The sequence below is a fragment of the Hemiscyllium ocellatum genome, chromosome 45, assembly GCF_020745735.1.
Source record: "Hemiscyllium ocellatum isolate sHemOce1 chromosome 45, sHemOce1.pat.X.cur, whole genome shotgun sequence".
In the NCBI taxonomy this organism is placed as follows: Eukaryota; Metazoa; Chordata; class Chondrichthyes; order Orectolobiformes; family Hemiscylliidae; genus Hemiscyllium; species Hemiscyllium ocellatum.
In genome coordinates, this window is record NC_083445.1 from 21774394 (window position 1) to 21794687 (window position 20294).

General features: G+C 43.2%; 1 protein-coding gene across 2 annotated transcripts in view; it reads left to right on the plus strand.

The window, feature by feature from the left end:
* Nucleotides 1-20294, plus strand: part of tecrb (trans-2,3-enoyl-CoA reductase b) — a 105604-nt gene that overhangs the window by 54998 nt on the left and 30312 nt on the right. For both annotated transcript variants that reach the window (XM_060855000.1, XM_060854999.1), the window contains 4 exons: nucleotides 4100-4144; nucleotides 7078-7181; nucleotides 9536-9651; nucleotides 16134-16239. In XM_060855000.1, the coding sequence (XP_060710983.1) occupies nucleotides 4100-4144; nucleotides 7078-7181; nucleotides 9536-9651; nucleotides 16134-16239 (371 nt within the window). The remainder of the gene's footprint in view (nucleotides 1-4099; nucleotides 4145-7077; nucleotides 7182-9535; nucleotides 9652-16133; nucleotides 16240-20294) is intronic.

Consider the following 20294-nt stretch of genomic DNA (forward strand, 5'->3'; position numbering starts at 1 on the left):
CACAGCACCAGGGTCCCAGGTTCAATTCCAGCCTCTGGCGACTGTCTGTGTGGATTTTGCACATTCTCCCTGTGTCTGCGTGGGTTTCCTACAGGTGCTCTGGTTTCATCCCACAGTCCAAAGATGTGCGGGTTAGGTGAATTGGCCATGCTAAATTGCCTATAGTGTTAGATGCATTAGTCAGAGGGAAATGGGTCTGGGTGGGTTATTCTCTGGAGGGTTGATGTGGACTGGTTGGGCTGAAGGGCCTGTTTCCACACTGTAGGGAATTCTAATCTAATCTAAGATAGTCCCAGTTTTTCAGCACTCAGCCCATATCCTTGAATGTTTTGACATTTCGAGTGCTCATCTAAGTGTATTTTAAAGATTGCAAACTTCTGCCCCTCAACTACCCTTCCAGTCAGCGCATTCCAAATTCCCCCTCTGGGTGAATGTTTTTCCTTAAATCCCCTGTATACCTTCTGCCTAATGCCTTAAAATTATGCCCCCTTATTATTGATCCTTCAAATAAGAACAGTTGCCTATCTTCTCTGTCCCTTCTTGATTTTAAATATCTCCAGGAAGAACAATCCCAGCTTCTCCAGTCTAAGGTGAAGTTTTTCAGGCCTGGAATCAATCCCACTAATGCATTCATTTCCATCCTAAAGTGATTACTTAGAACTTGGTACAATAGCGCAGTTGTGACTGAACCTTTTTTTTAAAATAGGTTTATTATAGTAACAATTTTATTTTGTTCCTCTAATGTCTCTGGTTAACTGAATTAGTCTTTTTTTCAGACCCCAAGTAACTGGGATTTCCTTTGTTGACCTGTTTAAAACTATTCTGTTTCTATTGCGCCTCCATAGCCCCCTTGTCCTACCACAACCCTCTTGCAGCCCTTTCTCCTTCACCCTCATGTTGTAACTTCCACTTTCATCCATACCCAGCTTGCAACTTCCTCTTTACCACCTTTTCCCCAACCCACCCCCATCCTCGAACTTGTGTAAGCTCCTCCCCTCCACAACTACCACTCAGTCTTCTCTTAGTGTGTACTCTTCCAGCCTCAGCAAGTAGCAGCCCTGGAACTCTCTCACTGCTATCATTTACTTACATAACTGTACGCTGCATTCACAGGCAGTTTGTCTCCTGTGTTTGCTGCAATAGGCTCTCTGAGGAACTGAGCAGCAATAAGTATAGAAGAAAACTAGCCTGTGATTGGAGGAGTAGTTTCTCACCATTTTCTTCTAATTGTTATGGACCAGATCAGACCCCTCAAAATATTTTAAGGTGGCTTAGACCCTAACTTTTTTTTTATTTTAGAGGTCAGTATGACATGCTTCCTTTCAGATGCAATGCGATTGGTCAAACTATTCGACATTGAGCAAAACACAATTTATTCAAACACTACATTACATACAACAAAAGAAAGAGGAACTTGGAATAACTTAACTCTATTGGAAAACTTAACAGAATATTAGATTATTTTGCTACTGAACCATAACTGTTCTAATATAGCAGTATCCCAATGAACATACCTTTTGGCAAAAGGCAAATTAAACAAATTGTTTTGCCTGTTGTTGTCCAATCCAGGAAGAAAGAACGTCAAAAGACAGTCCTGAGAGAGAGAACTCCAGTTTTCAGTTGTAGCAAAGAGAGATGTGGTAGCTTCTCTCAACCCCAGCAGCTTCTGCTGAAAGCTAAACCTAAAATCTCTGGTTCTATAGTTGGCAGCTTGACCACACCCAGTCAGGCTACTTCTAATGTTCCAATGCTGTTTAAGAAAACCCAAGGCTTCACAAGTTGTTTATCTTCTCATAAACTGCATGACACCTGTCTCCCAATCTCTCTAAATGAAACCAGGACAAAACACATCTTAAAACCACGGTATCATCATATACTCTATTCATGGGTATAACTTTTCCTGATTGGTCGCCCAGTAAGTGAATTTTACAGAATGACTTGGGGATTTTTGGGTGTAGAACCATGTACAGTTTAGGCTGCTTAACAGGGTAGATCCTGAGCGGGTTCAGGACTGGAAAGCATAATCTCTGAATAAGGGGTTGCCAGTTTAAGACAGAGATGAGGAAATTCTTCTCTTGAATGGTAGTCTGTGGAATGCTTCACAGAGCTGTTGAAGCTAGGTCGCTCAGCACATTCAAAGCTAAGATTTTTAATCAGTAAGGGAATCAAGGATTATGGAGAAAAGGCAGGAAAGTGGAGTTGAGAATTATAAGATCAACCATTTTCTAATTGAATGGCAGAGTAGACTTGATGGGCTACTTCATCTACCACTGAGGGTCAAACGTAAGTCTGACCTTTTTGGGAAGATGGTCTTTCCTATAAACACTTCACTTCCGTAAGCATTTTTATTAAATTTATTCAAAGGATATGGCGCCATTTGTTGACCATCCCTAATTTCCCTGAAAAACAGACCTGTTACCTTGAACTGCTGCAGTCCATGTGGTATGCGGGGAATCACAGGATTTTGATCCAGTGGCTGTGTAGATTCAAGGCACATGGTTTGGATGGAACTGTGCAGGCAGTGGTGTTTCCTGCTGCCTGCATCCTTCTAGATAGAAGTGGTCATGGGTTTAGCAGATATACAGTCTTAGGTGCCTTTGGTGAGTTACTGCATTTCATCTTGTAGCTGCATGTGTGCACTTGTGAAGGTTGAGGGATGAAAGAGAGAGTTGAAGGTGGTGGATGTGATGCCAACCAATTCTGCTTTGTCCAGCATAGTGTCAAGCTTCTTTCATGATGTTGAAGCTGCACTCATCCAGACAAAAGGAAATTATTTTATCATGCCTTGTGTCTTAGATGGTAGTCACTGGGGAGTCAGGAGGTAGGTTACTCTTTGCAGAATTTTGAGCCTCTAACCCGCGTAGGGATGTCAATCATAGTTTTTATATGGTTGATCTTGTTAGGTTTCTGATTAACACCTCTTTCTTCATGTGAGTTACCCAAACCCTTTCTAACAGCTCAGCTGGTGAATGGTGTTATGAGCCTTGCCTGGCCTATATCACAGATCCAACTGCTTTATCCTTATGTTCTCTCAGCTATCCCTGACACATACATTGTAATCCCTCTCACCACCCTAGTTTCAATAGGATTCGTAATATTTGTTGCTATGATCAGAAAAAAACTCAACACGAGTCAAATAAATTGCAGAGATGGAGCAAATTTCCTGAAACTTGTTTGCTGTTTCTCCCAGAAATAAACAGAATGCTTACATCATTGTGACTGGCAACTTTGGAGTAGCAACTGGGGAGATGGTTAGATGTGTCAAGGTGGAATTTTATAGAGACTGGGTTCAAACAAAAACCACAACAGCTGGTGGAACTTGCATGCAACTGAGTAATCATTCTGCTACTGAAAGTTATTGTTAGTAATGATGACCTTGCAATTATTAGGGAAGAAAATCTCCTGTGTCTCAGCAACACATGCATCCATGAAGGAATCTTAAGGCAAATGTAAATAGGTCATGGTCATTATGTTTTAACTTTGACCATAAGACATAGGAACAGAAATTAGACCATTCAGCCCATCCATTCAATCACAGCTGATAAGTTTCTGAACCTCATTCTTTCACCATCTCCACATATCTTTCGATCCCCTTAACAATCACAAGCCTATCTATCTCTGTGTTAAATATACTCAATGACCTGGCTGCCTCCAGCCTTCTGTGGCAATGAATTCCATAGATTCACCACTCTCTGACTGAAGAAGTTTCTCCTCATTTCCATTCTAAAGGGACTTCCCTTCACTCTAAGGCTATGCTCTCAGGTCCTAGTCTCTCCTGCCAATGGAAACACTTTTCCAATGTCCATTGTATCCAGGCCTTTCAGTATTCTGTACATTTCAATTAGATGCCCCCTCATCCTTCTGAACTCCATCGGATATAGACCCAGAGTCCTCAAACATTCCTCGTATGTTCAGCCTTTCCTTCCTGGGATCATTCTTGTGAACTTCCTCTGGACCAACCTTTAAGTATTTCATTTAAATGTGGATGTTTTAAATGTATAATGATTCTTCAGTATTCACGTTGTTCCTATTTACAGTTAGGGTACAATCCTATACTCTGCGGAGATGAGTGTTAATGTACTTGACTTTTCTGTTTCAGATACTCGGTGGTATCCTGCCAGGCAGTCCATTAGGCTGGATCCAAGTAAGTGATAAATCGATTCCACCAATTGGGTGGGACCTCTACTCATTGGACTTTGTCTGACCTAATACCCCGATACCATTGGTGTGTGGTTCCACTCCTTTACCTTAGCTGTGCCACCTCTTCCCAAGTCTTGTGGGTTTCCCACACACTTTCTCCATGTCTGTCAAATGAACTCTTCTTCACTTTGTTGGGTTTGGAATCTTCTTTCTGTACCCACAGATTTCCACAGTTTTCATTCACCCAACTGACTCCAATAAAATCACTGCAGTAGATGCTTGCCTGTTGCCCAGTGCTGGAATGTTAGTGTTTTGTTTGTGGTATGTTGTTTTGTGCAATACAGCTCTTATTTTCAAATGGGAGCACTTCTGTAAGAGGATGCAGCACAGATTCTACCATGTAATTAAGGTGGTTAAGATGAATAGGAAACTGATACTAGGTGGATACTGGACAGATGTTGCTTTGTGGGAGAGATTTGAAGTAGACGATACAGTTGAAAAATAGAGTTCTCCCATAAGATGGTGATGAGGAAAACATTTTTTTTCCCTGAGGGTCATAAATCTGTGGAATTCTCTGTCCAGAAAACAATGTTGGTTAGGTCATTGAATATTTCTAAGCCATAGATAGACAGACAGGCAGACATCAAAGATTATGAGAGGAGTGGGTATGGAGAGGCAGGGTGCAAACACAAAAGTGAAATTGAGGTCACAGTCAGATCACATGGACGACTTGGTGGCTCAGTGATTAGCACTGCTGCCTCACAGCAGTGGGGACCGGGTTCAATTCTTGTCTCGGGCAGCTGTCTGTGTGGAGCTTGTACATTCTCCCTGTATCTGCGTGAGTTTCCTCTGGGTGCTCAGGTTTTCTCCCACAGTCCAAAGATGTGCAGGTCAAGTGAATTGATTATGCTAAATTGCCCGTCGTGTTAGGTGCATTAGTCAGAGATAAATATAGGAGAATGGGTCTGGGAGGGTTACACTTCCGAAGGTCGGTTTGGACTTGTTGGGCCAAATTGTCTGTTTCCACACTGTAGAGAATCTAATCTAATCATCAGCCACATTTTTTTTTTAAATTAGTGAAGAAGTTAGGGGATGTCATATGGCCTACATTGGTAAGTGGTTCAGACAAAGGAGCATCCTCTTAAATTAGTGCTGGCTCATCAGAAGTATGTCAGGAAGGACTTCATATGCAGGGTAGTGGAAATCTGGAACTCTATCTCTCCTAAAATGTTAACCGTGGAGGTGAATTAAAAGTTTCAAGACTGAGGTTAGTATTGTGTGTGAGGGCATTTATGGATACTGAACAAAGGCTGCCTCTCAGCACGAGCGACCCGGGTTCGAGTCCACCCTCAGTGTTTGTGGAGTTTGCACATTCTACCCATGTCTGTGAGAGTCTCCTCTGGTAGTTCCAGTTTCCTCCAACAGAACAAAGATATACACGTTAGGTGGATTGGACATCCTAATTATCCCTAATGTCCAGGGATCTATATGCTTGCCATGGGAAATGCAGATTTACAGGGATAAGGTAAGAGGCTAGGTCTGGCTGGGATGCTTTTTGATACGTTATGTGGACTTTTTGGGTGGAATGACATGCTTCTAAACTGTAGGGATTCTGTGATTCTATGAGGCAACATATAAATCAGCTGGGATCTAATTGAAGAGTGGAACTGCAAAGACATCAGTTCTAAAGAAGAGTCAGTTGACCCGAAACATTAACTCTGATTTCTCTCCACAGATGCTGCGAGGTCAGCTGAATTTTTACATCAATTTCTGTTTTTGTTTCTGATTTTCAGCATCCACAGTTAGAGATGTATAACACTGAGACAGACCCTTTGCTGCAACCCATCCATGCTGACCAGCTATCCTAAAACTGACCTAGTCCCATTTGCCAGCACTTGCCTCATACCCTTCTCAACCCTTTTGATTCATATACCCGTCCAGATGCCTTTTGAATGTTGTAATTATGCCAGCTTCCACCAGTTCCTCTGGCAGCCGTTCCATACACGTTCCACCCTCTTGTGAAAAACTTGTCCCTTGGGTACTTTTTTAAAGCTTTTCCCTCTCACCTTAAACCTTTGCCCTCTAGTTTTGGACTCTCCTGCCCTGTGAAAATGACCTTGTCTATTTACCCTATTCACACCCTGATGATTTTATAAGTCACCATATGGTCACCTCTCAATCTCTGATGCTTCAGGGAAAATAGCTCCAGCCTCTCCCTAAAGGTCAAACCCTTCAAATCCAGCAATTGCATTGTAAATCTTTTCTGAACCCTTTGAAGTTTAACAACATTTTGCCTATAGCAGGGAGACTAGAACTGTATGCAGTATTCTAAATGTGGCCTCACCAATGTTCTTTTGCAACATGACCTCCCAACTCTGACACTCAATGCACTGACCTGTCTCCCTTCGACTACGCTTTCAAGGTACTGTGCACCTGCACCCCTAGGTCTGTTTATTCGGTAACACTCCCAGGGTCCTACCATTAAGTCCTTCCCTGATTTGCCTTTCCAAAATGCAAGACCTCACATTTATCTAAATTAAACTCCATTTGAGTGGCCCATTGGTCCATCTGATTATGGTTCTTTCGGGTTTTAGATTACTCACAGTGTGGAAACTGGCCCTTCAACCCAACAAGTCCGAAGAACAACCCACCCGGACCCATTCCCCTAACATTATAGACAATTTAGCATTGCCAATTCACCTAACCTTTTCTTTCGACTGTGCGAGAAAACCGGAGCACCCGGAGGAAACGCACGCAGACACTGGGAGAATGTGCAAACTCCACACAGACAGTTGCCTGAGGCAGGAATTGAACCATTGTGCCACCGTGCCACCCATTTTAATTACTGAAAAGATTCCTGATGATCTGTGTTGGGAATTAAGAAGGAACTGTCTTTCTCTGCATCAGGCAAGTGTAAGTTTTTCTTGTGTTTTGCAGAGGGCAAGTCACTCAGGGATGAGGAAATTTTGCAGAACCTCCCTGTTGGTACCACAGCCACCCTTTACTTCAAAGACCTTGGTGCTCAGATTGGATGGGTTACAGTAAGTTCTAAATGATCTCACTACTTCAGTCATGGTTGAAACCGTTTGCTGTACATTCCTTACATAGTGGACATATTTGCCTTTTGAACTTCAGAGGTCCCTTGCCATACGTGAATGGTGTTGGGGTACCCCTTTAATTTTTAGGTGTCCTTTTTTTTCAGATAATTTGAACTCTTAAATCCTATTTGGTTGCCAAATGATTTGCATTTATACATTCTCAACCTCTAGCATCCCAACTACGTTGCTCCCAATGAGGAACTTTCAAAGAAAAAGCAACCACCAGACTACACACAGAAACCTCCCATAAATAGCAGTATGATAATGAACAGCTAACTTGTTTCCACCATGTTGGTTGAGGGACACTGGGGGGAACTCCTTTGCACTTTGAAATAATGTCAAGAGATCTTTCACCTCCCTGTGACAGAGCTTTGGTTCAATGTCTGGTCTAAAGACAGGCCCTGCAATAGTGCAGCACTCCCTCAACTGCATTGCCAGTCTTTATTCTATCCTGAGGTCTGTGGAGTGGGCTCAAATCTGCAAGTATGCGACTCTGAGACAGCATTGCTAACTTTAAACCACACTGTACCAGAGAGACACTAAAGTTTATTGCCTTTCCTTTTCAAAGCAGTTTGGATATAATGGAGTGTGATGCACACACAGGTGAACGTTGAGTGAGTTTTGTTTCATTGGTGCTCGTTGAGGGAAGAATGTTCTCCAGGGTAGCAAGAGTTGCCTTTGGTTTAGTGGAATGGGATATTTAATGTCCGTCTCAGCAGAGACTGAGATTGGTTTTATATCTGATCTGAAGGGCCACCACCATTAACAGTGCATGTGACCGTCTTGTCCACAATTTTTGATGATAGATTTATGTATTAAAACTTGAATACTTTAATTTCTGCTATACTGAGTCACTGTACCAACAGTTGTTTTTAATGGGAATGCACGTAGGATGCCTATAACATTTATTCTGGCACATTATCAGTTGCCTCTTCTGTGCACAGTAAAATACAAACCATGTATTTTTGCATGAAAATTAACTGCTCTGTCCTTTCATCTAAACTACACAATTGATTGTGTTTCCTGAGGGACATGCTAGATCTGTTATACGTTTCCAGTCTTTTCTAAACAAAGTAGGCTAGAAAATGCATGTGTGTAGGTGGAAGCAAATTCAATAGTAACTTTCAAAAGAGAACTGAATAAATACTTTGGGAATGGAAACAATTGAAGAGCGATAGGGAAAGGGCAGGGGACAAAGACTACTTAGGTAGTTGCCTTTGAAAAGTTAGCAGAGGTTTGATGGGCCAAATGATCCCTGTCTGGGTTCCTTGATTCAAGTACACGTTGGACAGATTTTGTCACTAACCAAATAATGGCCTAAACTTGAGAGAAACATACTTAAGACCAAAAAGCAGATACCTGCGTCACTCCCTGGGCTCCCAGTGGTGTGTCTGCCTGGATTATGTTCCATCTGGGATTGGGAGTTGAACCCTGACTTTCTGATTTGAAGGCATGAATGTTGCTGACACAAATGTGTGTGCTTCATGAAGGAGTACAGTCAACCTCATTGATGTCTGAAGGCTAGGAATTATAATTTTGTGTGTTAAAGGTAGACTTTGATGAAAAGTTTGCGGTGTAACTACCTATTATGCTTATTCTTAAGATGACCTGTTGAAGGAATTTGGTTTGCAAATGCATGATGGAATTTTGTATGGCAATTAGACAGAACCAAGAGTGAGAGGGGATGTTTGTGTGTCAGCAATTCTCTGGTGCATCAGGATTAGCACTAGAATGACTGCAGTTTCAAGTGAAGATCTGAATTAGCAGAAAGAAATGAGCCATTGCTTTCCAAACAGAGTGCTGGAAATACTCAGCAGGCAGGATCAAGTAGGATTTCTGGTCAGAAACCTTTTGTCAGAACTGGAGAAAGTCAATGAATGTAAGAGACAGCAGAGGCGGTGCTTTTATGCCTCTTTGAAGTGGTATTAAAAGAAAACTTAATCCTGGCAAGTTCAACAATTGATTGTTCTTCCAAACACTCCAACTCCTCTTCCTGCCATTAATTGTGTGTGCTGTCCACAGAGCCCGAGCCACTGGACAAGTCTTCGATAGTGGACAAGTGATAGGGAGTGTCCACCTTGGACCTAAGATACTGCTGGTCGGCCAGAAACGAATCCAATAAAAGTTCCTCTGGTTTTATTCCCATCCTCCCTATCTTTTCTGCAGTCACCCAGGTCAGCAACCAGAGGTTGGGAATGTAGAATTAAATAGAAGTAAATAGTTTACCACACATCCATACCAGACAAGGAAGTGTTGAAATACTGTGTGTGACGTATGTTGTTGATTTTATCCCCCAGGTGTTTCTCACTGAGTATACTGGACCGCTGCTGATTTATCTGCTCTTCTATTTCCGACTGCCGTTTATCTATGGCCCTAAGCACGCTTTCACCTCAAGTCCCCATTCAGTTGTGCAGTAAGTTGAATGTTGTCTTGACTCGTGGAGATCTCCTTTTTTGCGAATGGTCCAGAATTACAAGTTGTAAACCTGGGTGGACTACAGTAGCTTGGGAAGAAGGCTACTACTACCATCTTGAGGGCATGGAGGCAGGGGGTAGGAGCAATAAGAACATAGGACAGTGCAGTACAATAACAGGCCCTTTGGCTTGCCAAGATGAGTGGCACGGTGGCTCAGTGGTTAGCACTGCTGCCTCACAGCGCCAGGGACCCAGGTTCAATTCCCGCATCGGGCGATTGCATGTGTGGATTTCCTCCAGGTGCTCCGGTTTCCTCCCACAATCCAAAGATGTGCAGGCCAGGTGAATCGGTCAAGCCAAATTGCCCATTGTGTTAAGTGCATTAGTCAGGGGTAAATATAGGGTAAGGGAATGGGTCTGGTTGGTTACTCTTCAGAAGGTTGGTGTGGACTTGTTGGGCCAAATGGCCTGTTTCCATACAGTAGGAAATCTAATCTAACCTAAACAAAATGATGCTGACACATGATGCCTCTTTAATCTAAAAGCTTTTTGCCTTTATGCAGTCTGTATCCCGGTATTCCCTGCCTATGCCAATGTCAATGCCTTATGCTATTGTATCCGTCTCTACAATCTCCTCTGACAAAGCATTCCAGGCAATTATGACTCTCAAAATAAATCTGCCTCTCACATCTCCTTTAAACTTTCCCCCTTTTGCCTTAAACTTATGTCCACTTGTAAATGACATTTCTAACCGGTGTGAAAGTCTGACTATCAATATTATATCTACACCATTTGTAATTTTGTAAACTTCTGTCAGGTCCCCCCCAGCTCCATCCTTTGACATTCTTGTGGGAAAAAAACCCGAGTTTGTCCAATCTCTCCTCACAGCAAATACACTCCAACCAGGTAACATCCAGGTAAACCTTTTCTCTACTCTCTCCAAAGCCTCTACTCCCTTCTGATATGTAAATGCCAGAAACAAAAACAGCAATTGCTGGAAAATCTCAGCAGGCCTGACAGCATCTGTGGAGAGAAGTCAGAGTTGTTTCGGGTCCAGTGACCCTTACTCAGAACGGTCAGCAATAAATGCCATCCTTGGTAGTCACACTCGCATTTCAAAAATTTAACAAGTGGTTTTTCTCAATGTTTGGCCTACTCAAGGGGTAAGATGTAGGTTCTCTGTCCATCTATTTACACTGTGCTGCTCTATATTTTATTTGTTAGGTTAGATTACTTACAGTGTGGAAACAGGCTCTTCGGCCCAACAAGTCCACACTGTCCTGCCGAAGCACAACCCACCCAGACCCATTCCCTTATATTTACCCCTTCACCTAACACTACGGGCAATTTAACATGGCCAATTCACCTAACCTGCACATTTTTGGATTGTGGGAGGAAACCCACGCAGGCACAGGGAGAATGTGCAAACTCCACACATGATTTTGTTCATCTCATCCGTACTATTTATCTCAGAGAGGATGCATTCTTCACTGGGCCACTGTTCAATAGATACTGGTTTATTTGACAGAAGCACTGGTGTTAGGTGTTGGCAGGCCATGGAGCTGTCTGATTGCATGAGGCTGAGGACTCAAGAGTTCATCCCAAGGCCAGCTGATTAATGTGTTTCTGGTGACACTGGTTAAGGGGAAAATGGGAGAATCCATGCTTTTTAAGCATTATCACAGGAACATCTGCATCTGCGTGTGGAAGGGTGCTCTTCAGATCTGAAGTTGTCAGCCATGTCATGGTCCTTCCCCTTATGGTGAAATGTAATGAATGATTGAGAATGTAGTCGGGGCAGGTTCAGTTGTGGCTTCCAGTCAGGAATTTGCTAAGTGCCTGAAGAGAAGAGAATGGCAAGCCTGAGGGTTGGAGGGAGTCATACTCCCTGCCGATAATAGACAATAGGTGCAGGAGTAGGTTGTTCTGCCCTTCAAGCCTGCACCACCGTTCAATATAATCATCGATGATCATCCTTAATCAGTATCCTGTTCCTGCCTTATCTCCATAACCCTTGATTCCACAATCCTTGAGAGCTCTATCCAACTCTTTCTTAAATGAATCCAGAGACTGGGCCTCCACTGCCCTCTGGGGCAGAGCATTCGATACAGCCACCATTCTCTGGGTGAAGAGGTTTCTCCTCATCTCTGTCCTAAGTGGTCTACCGTGTATTTTTAAGCTGTGTCCTCTGGTTCGGCACTCACCCATCAGCGGAAACATGTTTCCTGCTTCCAGATTGTCCAATCCTTTAATAATCTTATATGTCTCAATCAGATCCCCTCTCAGTCTTCTAAACTCAAGGGTATACAAGCCCAGTCGCTCCAGTCTTTCAGTGTAAGGTAATCCCACCATTCCAGGAATTGATCTCGTGAACCTACGCTGCACTCCCTCAATAGCCAGAATGTCTTTCCTCAAATTTGGAGACCAGAACTGCACACGGTACTCCAGGTGTGGTCTCACCAGGGCCCTATACAGCTGCAGAAGAACCTCTTTGCTTCTATACTCAATCCCTCTTGTTATGAAGGCCAGCATGCTATTAGCCTTCTTCACTACCTCTGTACCTGCGTGCTTACCTTCATTGACTGGTGTACAAGAACACCCAGATCTCTCTGTACTGCCCCTTTACCTAAATTGATTCCATTTAGGTAGTAATCTGCCTTCCTGTTCTTGCCACCAAAGTGGATAACCATACATTTATCCGCATTAAACTGCATCTGCCATGCATCTGACCACTCGCCTAACTTGTCCAGGTCACCCTGTAATCTCCTAACATCCTCATCACATTTCACCCTGCCACCCAGCTTAGTATCATCAGCAAGTTTGCTCATGTTATTACTAATACCATCTTCTATATCATTAACACATATTGTAAAAAGCTGCGGTCCCAATACTGATCCCTGCGGTATCCCACTGGTCATTGCCTGCTATTCCGAAATCAAACCGTTTATCACTACTCTTTGTTTCCTATCGGCTAACCAACTTTCAATCCAAGTTAGTACTTTTCCCCCAATACCATGCGCCCTAATTTTGCTCACTAACCTCCTATGTGGGACTTTATCAAAAGCTTTCTGAAAGTCCAGTTACACTACATCTGCTGGACCTCCCTCGTCCATCTTCAGAGTTACATCGTCAAAAAATTCCAGAAGATTAGTCAAGCATGATTTCCTATTCATAAATCCATGCTGACTCTGACCTATCCTGTTACTACTATCCAGATTGTCGTAATTTCATCCTTTATAATAGACTCCAGCATCTTTCCCACCACTGAGGTCAGACTAACTGGTCTATAATTTCCTGCTTTCTCTCTCCCACCTTTCTTAAAATGTGGTACAACATTAGCCACCCTCCAATCTGCAGGAACTGATCCCGGATCTATCAAACTCTGGAAAATAATCACCAACACATCCACGATTTCTCGAGCCACCTCCTTCAGTACCGTGGGATGTAGACCATCAGGCCCCGGGGACTTATCAACCTTCAGACCTAACAGTCTCTCCAACACCAATTCCTGGCAAATATAAATTCCCTTAAGTTTAGGTCCTTCAGCCACTGTTACCTCAGGGAGATTGCTTGTGTCTTCCCCAGTGAACACAGATCTGAAGTACCAATTCAATTCTTCTGCCCTTTCTTTGTTCCCCGTAATATATTCCCCTGTTTCTGTCTTCGAGGGCCCAATTTTAGTCTTAACAATTTTTTGGCCTTTCACATACCTAAAAAAAACTTTTACTATCCTCCTTTATATTATTGGCCAGTTTATCTTCGTACCTCATTTTTTCTCTGCGTATTTCCTTCTTAGTAATCCTCTGTTGTTCTTTAAAGGCTTCCCAGTCCTCTGTTTTCCCACTCATTTTTGCTATGTTATACTTTTTCTCTTTTAACTTTATATGTTTCTTAACTTCCCTTGTCAGCCATGGCCACCCATGCCATCTCCTAGGATCTTTCTTCCTTTTTGGAATGAACTGATCCTGCAACTTCTGCATTATACACAGAAATATCCACCATTGTTCCTCCACTGTCATCCCTGCTAAGGTATTGCACCATTGAACTTTGGCCAGCTCCTCTCTCATAATTCCATAGTTCCCTTTATTCAACAGAAATATTGTCACTTCCGATTGTACCCTCTCCCTCTCAAATTGCAGATTGAAGCTTATTGTATTATGGTCACTACTTCCCAATGGCTCCTTCACTTCGAGGTCCCTGACCAATTCTGGTTCGTTGCACAATGCCAGATCCAGAATTGCCTTCTCCCTGGTCGGCTCCAGCATCAGCTGTTCTAAGAATCCATCTCTGAGGCACTCCACAAAGTCTCTTTCTTAAGGTCCAATACCATCCTGATTCTCCCAGTCTACCTGCGTGTTGAAATGCCCCATAACAACTGTAGTAACATCTTTGCGACAGGCCAATTTCAGCTCCTGATTTAGCTTACATCCGACATCCAGACTACTGTTTGCAGGCCTGTAGATAACTCCCAAGAGGGTCTTTTTACCCTTAGTATTTCTCAGCTCTATCTACACTGACTCTACATCCCCTGATTCTAGGTCTCCCTGCGCAAGGGACTGAATATCATCCCTTACTAACATGGCCACCCCACCCCCTCTGTCCGTCAGTCTGTCCTTACGATAGCATGTGTAACCTTGAATATTCATTTCCAAGGCCCTGTCCACTTGAAGCCACGTCTCCGTTAACCCCACAATATCGTATCTGCCAATTTCCAAAAGAACCTCAAGCTCCTCCATCTTATTTCTAATGCTTCGTGCATGCATGTATAGTATTTTTAATTTGTTACTGCCCTCACCCTTCCCATCAACTCCTATTTCACTCAGCCTTACAGCATGATCCATGATCCCTTTCTGAGTTTTCTGCTTCATTGACAGAGTTGTCTTTCTCGACTTCCCTTGTTCTAACTTTCCCTGCAATTTCATCTTAAACATCCAGTTTGTCCCCTCCCCTTTCCCCCCACCCCTCACTACTTAGTTTAAACGTAGCTGTGTTGCAGTAGCAAACCTGCCTGCCAGAATGCTGGTCCCTAACCTATTAAGGTGCAAACTGTCTCTCTTGTAGAATTTATGCTTACCACAAAACATACCCCAGTGATCCAAGAATTTAAATCCTTGCTTCCTGCACCAGTTCCCCAGCCACACGTTCAAGTCCATTGTCTCCCTGTTTCTGGCCTCACCAGCCTGAGGAACTGGAAGCAAACCGGAGATAACCACCTTGGACGTCCTGCTTTTCAGCCTTCTTCCTAGTTCTCCGAAGTCCCGCTGTAGTATGTTCCTTCTCTTCCCGACATCATTTGTGCCGACATGTACCACCACCTCTGGCTCTTCACCTTCGTCCTTGAGGATTTCCTGCACTCTGTCTGTCATGTCTTTAACCCTGGCACCAGGAAGGCAACACACCATCCCTTAAGTCCTGTCTGCTGCCAAAACCCCGGTCAGTTCCTCTCACTATTGAGTCCCCTATTACCACGGCTCTGTGCGATGTCCGACTCTTCCACTCTGTCTCCACGCCAACTTTTGACTGACAGACCTGGCCACCTCGCGGACTCGCAGTGTCATCTGTCTCTACTGTTTCCAAAAGATTCAACTTGTTCCTGACAGGTACTTCCCTCCAGGGTCTCTTGCACCTGTCTCCTCTCTGCCTTCCTCATCGTCTGCACTCTTCTGCCAAGAATGGTATAATAACATCGCTGAAGGTCTTGTCCAGAAAGATCTTGTTCTCTCGGATGAGCCTACGGTCCTCGAGTTCTTTCATCAGTGCTGCAATATGCTCTGTCAGTAGCTGAACATGCACACACTTTCCACACTTATACGAGCCAGATACACCAGAGTCGTTGACCTCCCACATCAAGCACGTAGCACACTGAACCAGCTTGGCAGTCATGTCTTCACTCTCTTCAACTGTGGCGTGATCACTTCACTCAACCTCCTTGTCGAAGACTCCTGAGCTAAAGCCTCACTCTTCAATCCACAGGAACTTCCTTGGACCCTCTTTTGTGGGGCAAGTCTGTGGACTTTAAATTTAGGTTAGAGGAGGAGGGAGAGAGGGAGGCCCTACTTTGTAGGACCTGGGTCTAGAACACACCCACTCAAATAACAATCACTTCCCTTCCCGACTGGCTTTGCGCTCTGCCTTCACTTCCGCCCAGCTCCCGCCGCTCTCTGATGCGAAAAGATGTGATGGATGGAATGGTTTGCTGTGTTGTAACCATTCCCTGATTCTGTGTCTGTGTTCATATTGTCACTGATGTCATTTATTACCCAACCCTAATAAGACCCTATGCTTTTTGCAGAGGTAATGTGGTTTGATTTTGAGTTATTAATGGGATAGAGTAAAATCTGGGAAAGCTGGATGGATCACTGCACTTGGATGTTGAAGGGAGTTTTTAAAGACTGCTTAATGTGGTCAGTTATAATATGGTGAGCATTGTAAAATATAAGTGCTGGTTAACATACTCTCACTGTCTCATTCCTCCCTGTAGCCTTGCCTGCATTTGCCACTCCTTTCACTACATCAAGAGGCTGTTGGAGACTCTGTTTGTTCATCGGTTTTCCCATGGCACCATGCCATTCCGAAACATCTTCAAGGTAATAGTGTTTACTCTGCCATTATTGGTAGAGTTTTATCCTTTTCTGTGTAGAGCTCTTAACCTGTCCAGCTGTGTTAGAGAACAGCCCCACCGTGCTCCCAAGTTCAGTACGTTGACAAGGAAGAAGTATTCAGCTCCTCAAGCCTGCTGCTCCTCCTTATTAGATTATAGTTATCTTTTATCTGTCTTCTCTCCAAATCTTAGGTTTTTCTTTCTGGATGTTTCAGTCTGTCTCAACCTTCACAGCTGTAAATGAGCTCCAGTAAATTCCACCCTCATATAAATCATAATATATAGAGGCAGAATTAGGTCAGTCACCTCATCAAATCTGCTTCATCATTTGATGATGGCTGATATATTTCTCAAGCACTTCCTCCAGCCTTAACCCTAAACCTTGAATTCCATGTCAAGAACCTATCTATCTCTGATTTAAGTACACTCAAGACTTGACTTCCACAACACACTGCAGCAACTAGTTCCATAGATTCGCCATCCTTTGGCTGATGAAATTCCTCCTCATCTCCGTTCTAAAGAGATGTCTCTTCATTCTAAGGCTGTGCCTTCGGGTCCTAGTTTCTGCTAGTAGAAGATCTTCTCCACGTCCACACTATCCAGGCCTCTCAGTATTCTGTAAGTTTCAATCTCATCCTTGTAAACTCCATCGAGTACAGACCCAGAGTCCTCAACCGCTCCTCATGACAGGCCCTTATAAGCCTCCTGTGGAGCCTCTCCAACACCAGCACATCCTTCATTAGGGTCCTAGAATTCCTCAGAATATTCCAAAAATGATCTGACCAGAGCCTAATACAACCTCAGCAGTACACTTCTGCTCTTGTGAATAACTGCTTCCATATCTATGGAATTCTTTACTGCAGAGGGCTGCTAAGGCTGGATGCTTAAGAGTAAGTTGAGTGAGACTGTTTGTTTTTTTTAATTAAGAAGGGAATCTAGGGTTATGGGAAAAGGCAGGAAAGTGGAGTTGAGGGTTATCGGATTGTCCATGAGCTCATTACACAATGGAGCAGACTGTGTGTGCTGAATAGTCTTTTTGATTTTGCTCCTAAAATGGCTAAGCTCTTATTTTATAAGGTTATGCTGCCTTGTTATGGACACTTAGGACAGAGTAATTAGTTTCTTTTGTTATGTATCTTCTTGAATTCTTTGTTTTTTGCTAAAACCCTTAGTTAGATTACCCCTCAATTTCCTATGCAAACTCTGACAACTAAAACCAAACCACCCAGAGAGGAGCACCTCCCACTCAGTTTTCACACTCTAGGTGTGAAAAGCTGCTTTTCAGCAATTTCTAGAGGTTAAATAAAATAAATTCCTGACATTTGCTTTAGAATCAACAGTTAACAATTTATTTATCTAACTCTAACAATGAACAAATTAACTAGAGTATTAACAAACTAAATAGATCCCTACTAACTACTAGCTATTTCCAAATAAAGCAAGATTCTAATGTTATGTTGTTCCAATAAATAGAAGGTCCACTTGCATTTAAAAAAAATAGAATTTAGTCTCTCAAAATTATAGCCAGGTTATGTGTCTTCTGGAATGGTCTGTGCCTTCTCCATCAATTCTTCTGTCTGGATTGCCTTCTCTGTCATTGGTACTATTGTTATTTAGATGGTGCTCTTTCTAAGACATAGATGAGGCTGTGAGAGCAATTTTGCGTTCTCACACACGTGCTCTCGCTCTCTCGCGCTCTGTCTTGCCCGTGCTTGCTTGTGCTTGCCTGAACCAATCGCACTGGTTTAGCCTCTTTTACCAAGTCATTTTTCCAAGTGCCTTTCTTAAACCACCAGCACTGTGACTTTGTGTGGCGCAGTGAAAGCACCTGTGGTCTTTCATCTTTCTTTCTCCCCCCTCCCCCCTCCAATTTTGGGCTTTTTTTCAAGTGGTAAACTATTCCCAGTGTGATCTACTTTTTGTCTTTCATAAAGGATTTTTTTTCCCCCAATTTCCATCCCTCACAGTGTGAAATTGCTGTTAAAAACTAGTTTTCAATTCATTCACTCATGCCATCAACTGCCATCTGTGCAGCTCTTCTGCTGTTATAGGATCTGTAACCCTCTGCTTCCCACCTACTCATGCATCTGTCCACACGCAACTTAAATGAATCCACCGTGCCTGCTTCTACTACCATTGCTGGCAATGCGTTCCACCGACCACCCTCTGTAAAGTACTTGCCACGTGTATCCCCCTTAAACTTTTCACCTTTCACCTTGAAAGCGTGACCTCTCGTTATTGAATCCTTCACCCTGGGAAAAAGCTTACCTCTCTCTACCCTGTCTCTACCCTTCATGAATTTGTAGACCTCAGTCAGGTCTCCTTTTTCTAATTGCACACCACCAGGTTATAGTCGGAAATATAGAGGAACCTCGATCTCCTTTTTTCGAATGAAAATAAACCTAACCTCTCTCCATAGCTAGCACCTTCCATACCAGGCAACACCCTCATAAACTTTCTCTATACCCTCTCCAAAGCATCCACATCCTTTTGGTAATGTGGCAACCAGAACTGTACATTGGTTCAGCTGCACTTAAAATTGTACACGACATAGTATTCTAACATGACCTGCCAGCTCTTATACTCAATACCCTGTTCAATGAAGGTAAGCATATTATATGCCTTCTTGACCACTCTATCCACCTGTGCAGCAACCTTCAGGGTACAATGGACCTGAACTCCCAGATCTCTCTGCTCATCAACCTTTCCCAAGGCTCTTCCGTTTACTGTATAATTTGCTCTAGAATTAGACTTCCCAAAATGCATCACCTCACATTTGTCTGGATTGAACTCCAACTGCCACTTCTCTGCCCAACTCTCCAGTCTATCTATATTTTCCTGTATTCTTTGACAGTCCCTATGCTTTCTGCTACTCCACCTGCTGATCATACCAACAGTGCCCTCTTCCAGATCATTTATGTATATCACAAACAACAGTGGCCCCAGCACTGATTCCTGTGGAACACCACTGGTCACCTTTCTCCATTTTGAGAAACTCCCTTCAACTACTACTCTGTCTCCTGTTGCTCAACCAGTTCTTTATCCACCTGGCTAGAACACCCTGCACACCATGTGACTTCATTTTCTCTATTAGTTTACCAGTGGGAACCTTATCAAACGCTTTACTAAAATCCATGTGTGTGATATCTACAACCCTTCCTTCATCTATCAACTTGGTCACTTCCTCAAAGTACTTTATTAAGTTGGTAAGGCATGATCTCTCCCGCACAAAATCACTGATAAGCCCATTTTTTTCTAAATATAAATACATCCTATCCCTCAGTACCTTCTCCAGCAACTTTCCCACCACTGACATTAGGCTCACTGGTCTGCAGTTAACTGGAATATCCCTATTACCCTTCTTGTACAGAGGGACAACATGAGCAACCTTCCAGTCCTCCAGCACCTCACCTGTGTTTAAGGATGCCACAAAGATACCTGTCAGGGCCTTAGCTGTTTCCTCTCTCGCCTCCCTCAGCAACCTGAGATAGATCCCATCCGGTCCTGGGGATTTGTCCACCTTAATAATCTCTAGCCTACCCAACACACCTTCCCTACTTATGTCAATGTGATCCAGACTAATCAAACTTCTATATCTAATCTCAACATTCATCATGTCCCTCTCCTCAGTGAACACTGTAATCATTCAGAATCTCACCCATTCTCTCAGATTTGGCACACAGCCTTCCTTCATTATCCTTTGGTGGACCAATCCTTTCTCTAGTTACCCACTTGCTTCTTATATAAGAATAAAATGCTTTGGGATTCTCCTTAATTCTGCTCACTTAAGCTGTTTCATGACTCCTTGTTTAAGACTGGTCCTACTCTTCCAATATTCCTCCAGGGCCCATTTTGTTCTTAGCTGCCTGGATCTTACATACGCTTGCCTTTTCATCTTGTCTAGTTGTACGACTTCTCCTGTCATCCACGGTTCACAAATCTTGCCTGTCCTATCCTTTGCTTTCAACAAGACATGCCTATCCTGCACTATCTTTAACCTATCTTTGAAAGCCTCCCACATATCAAATTACCTTCAAATAG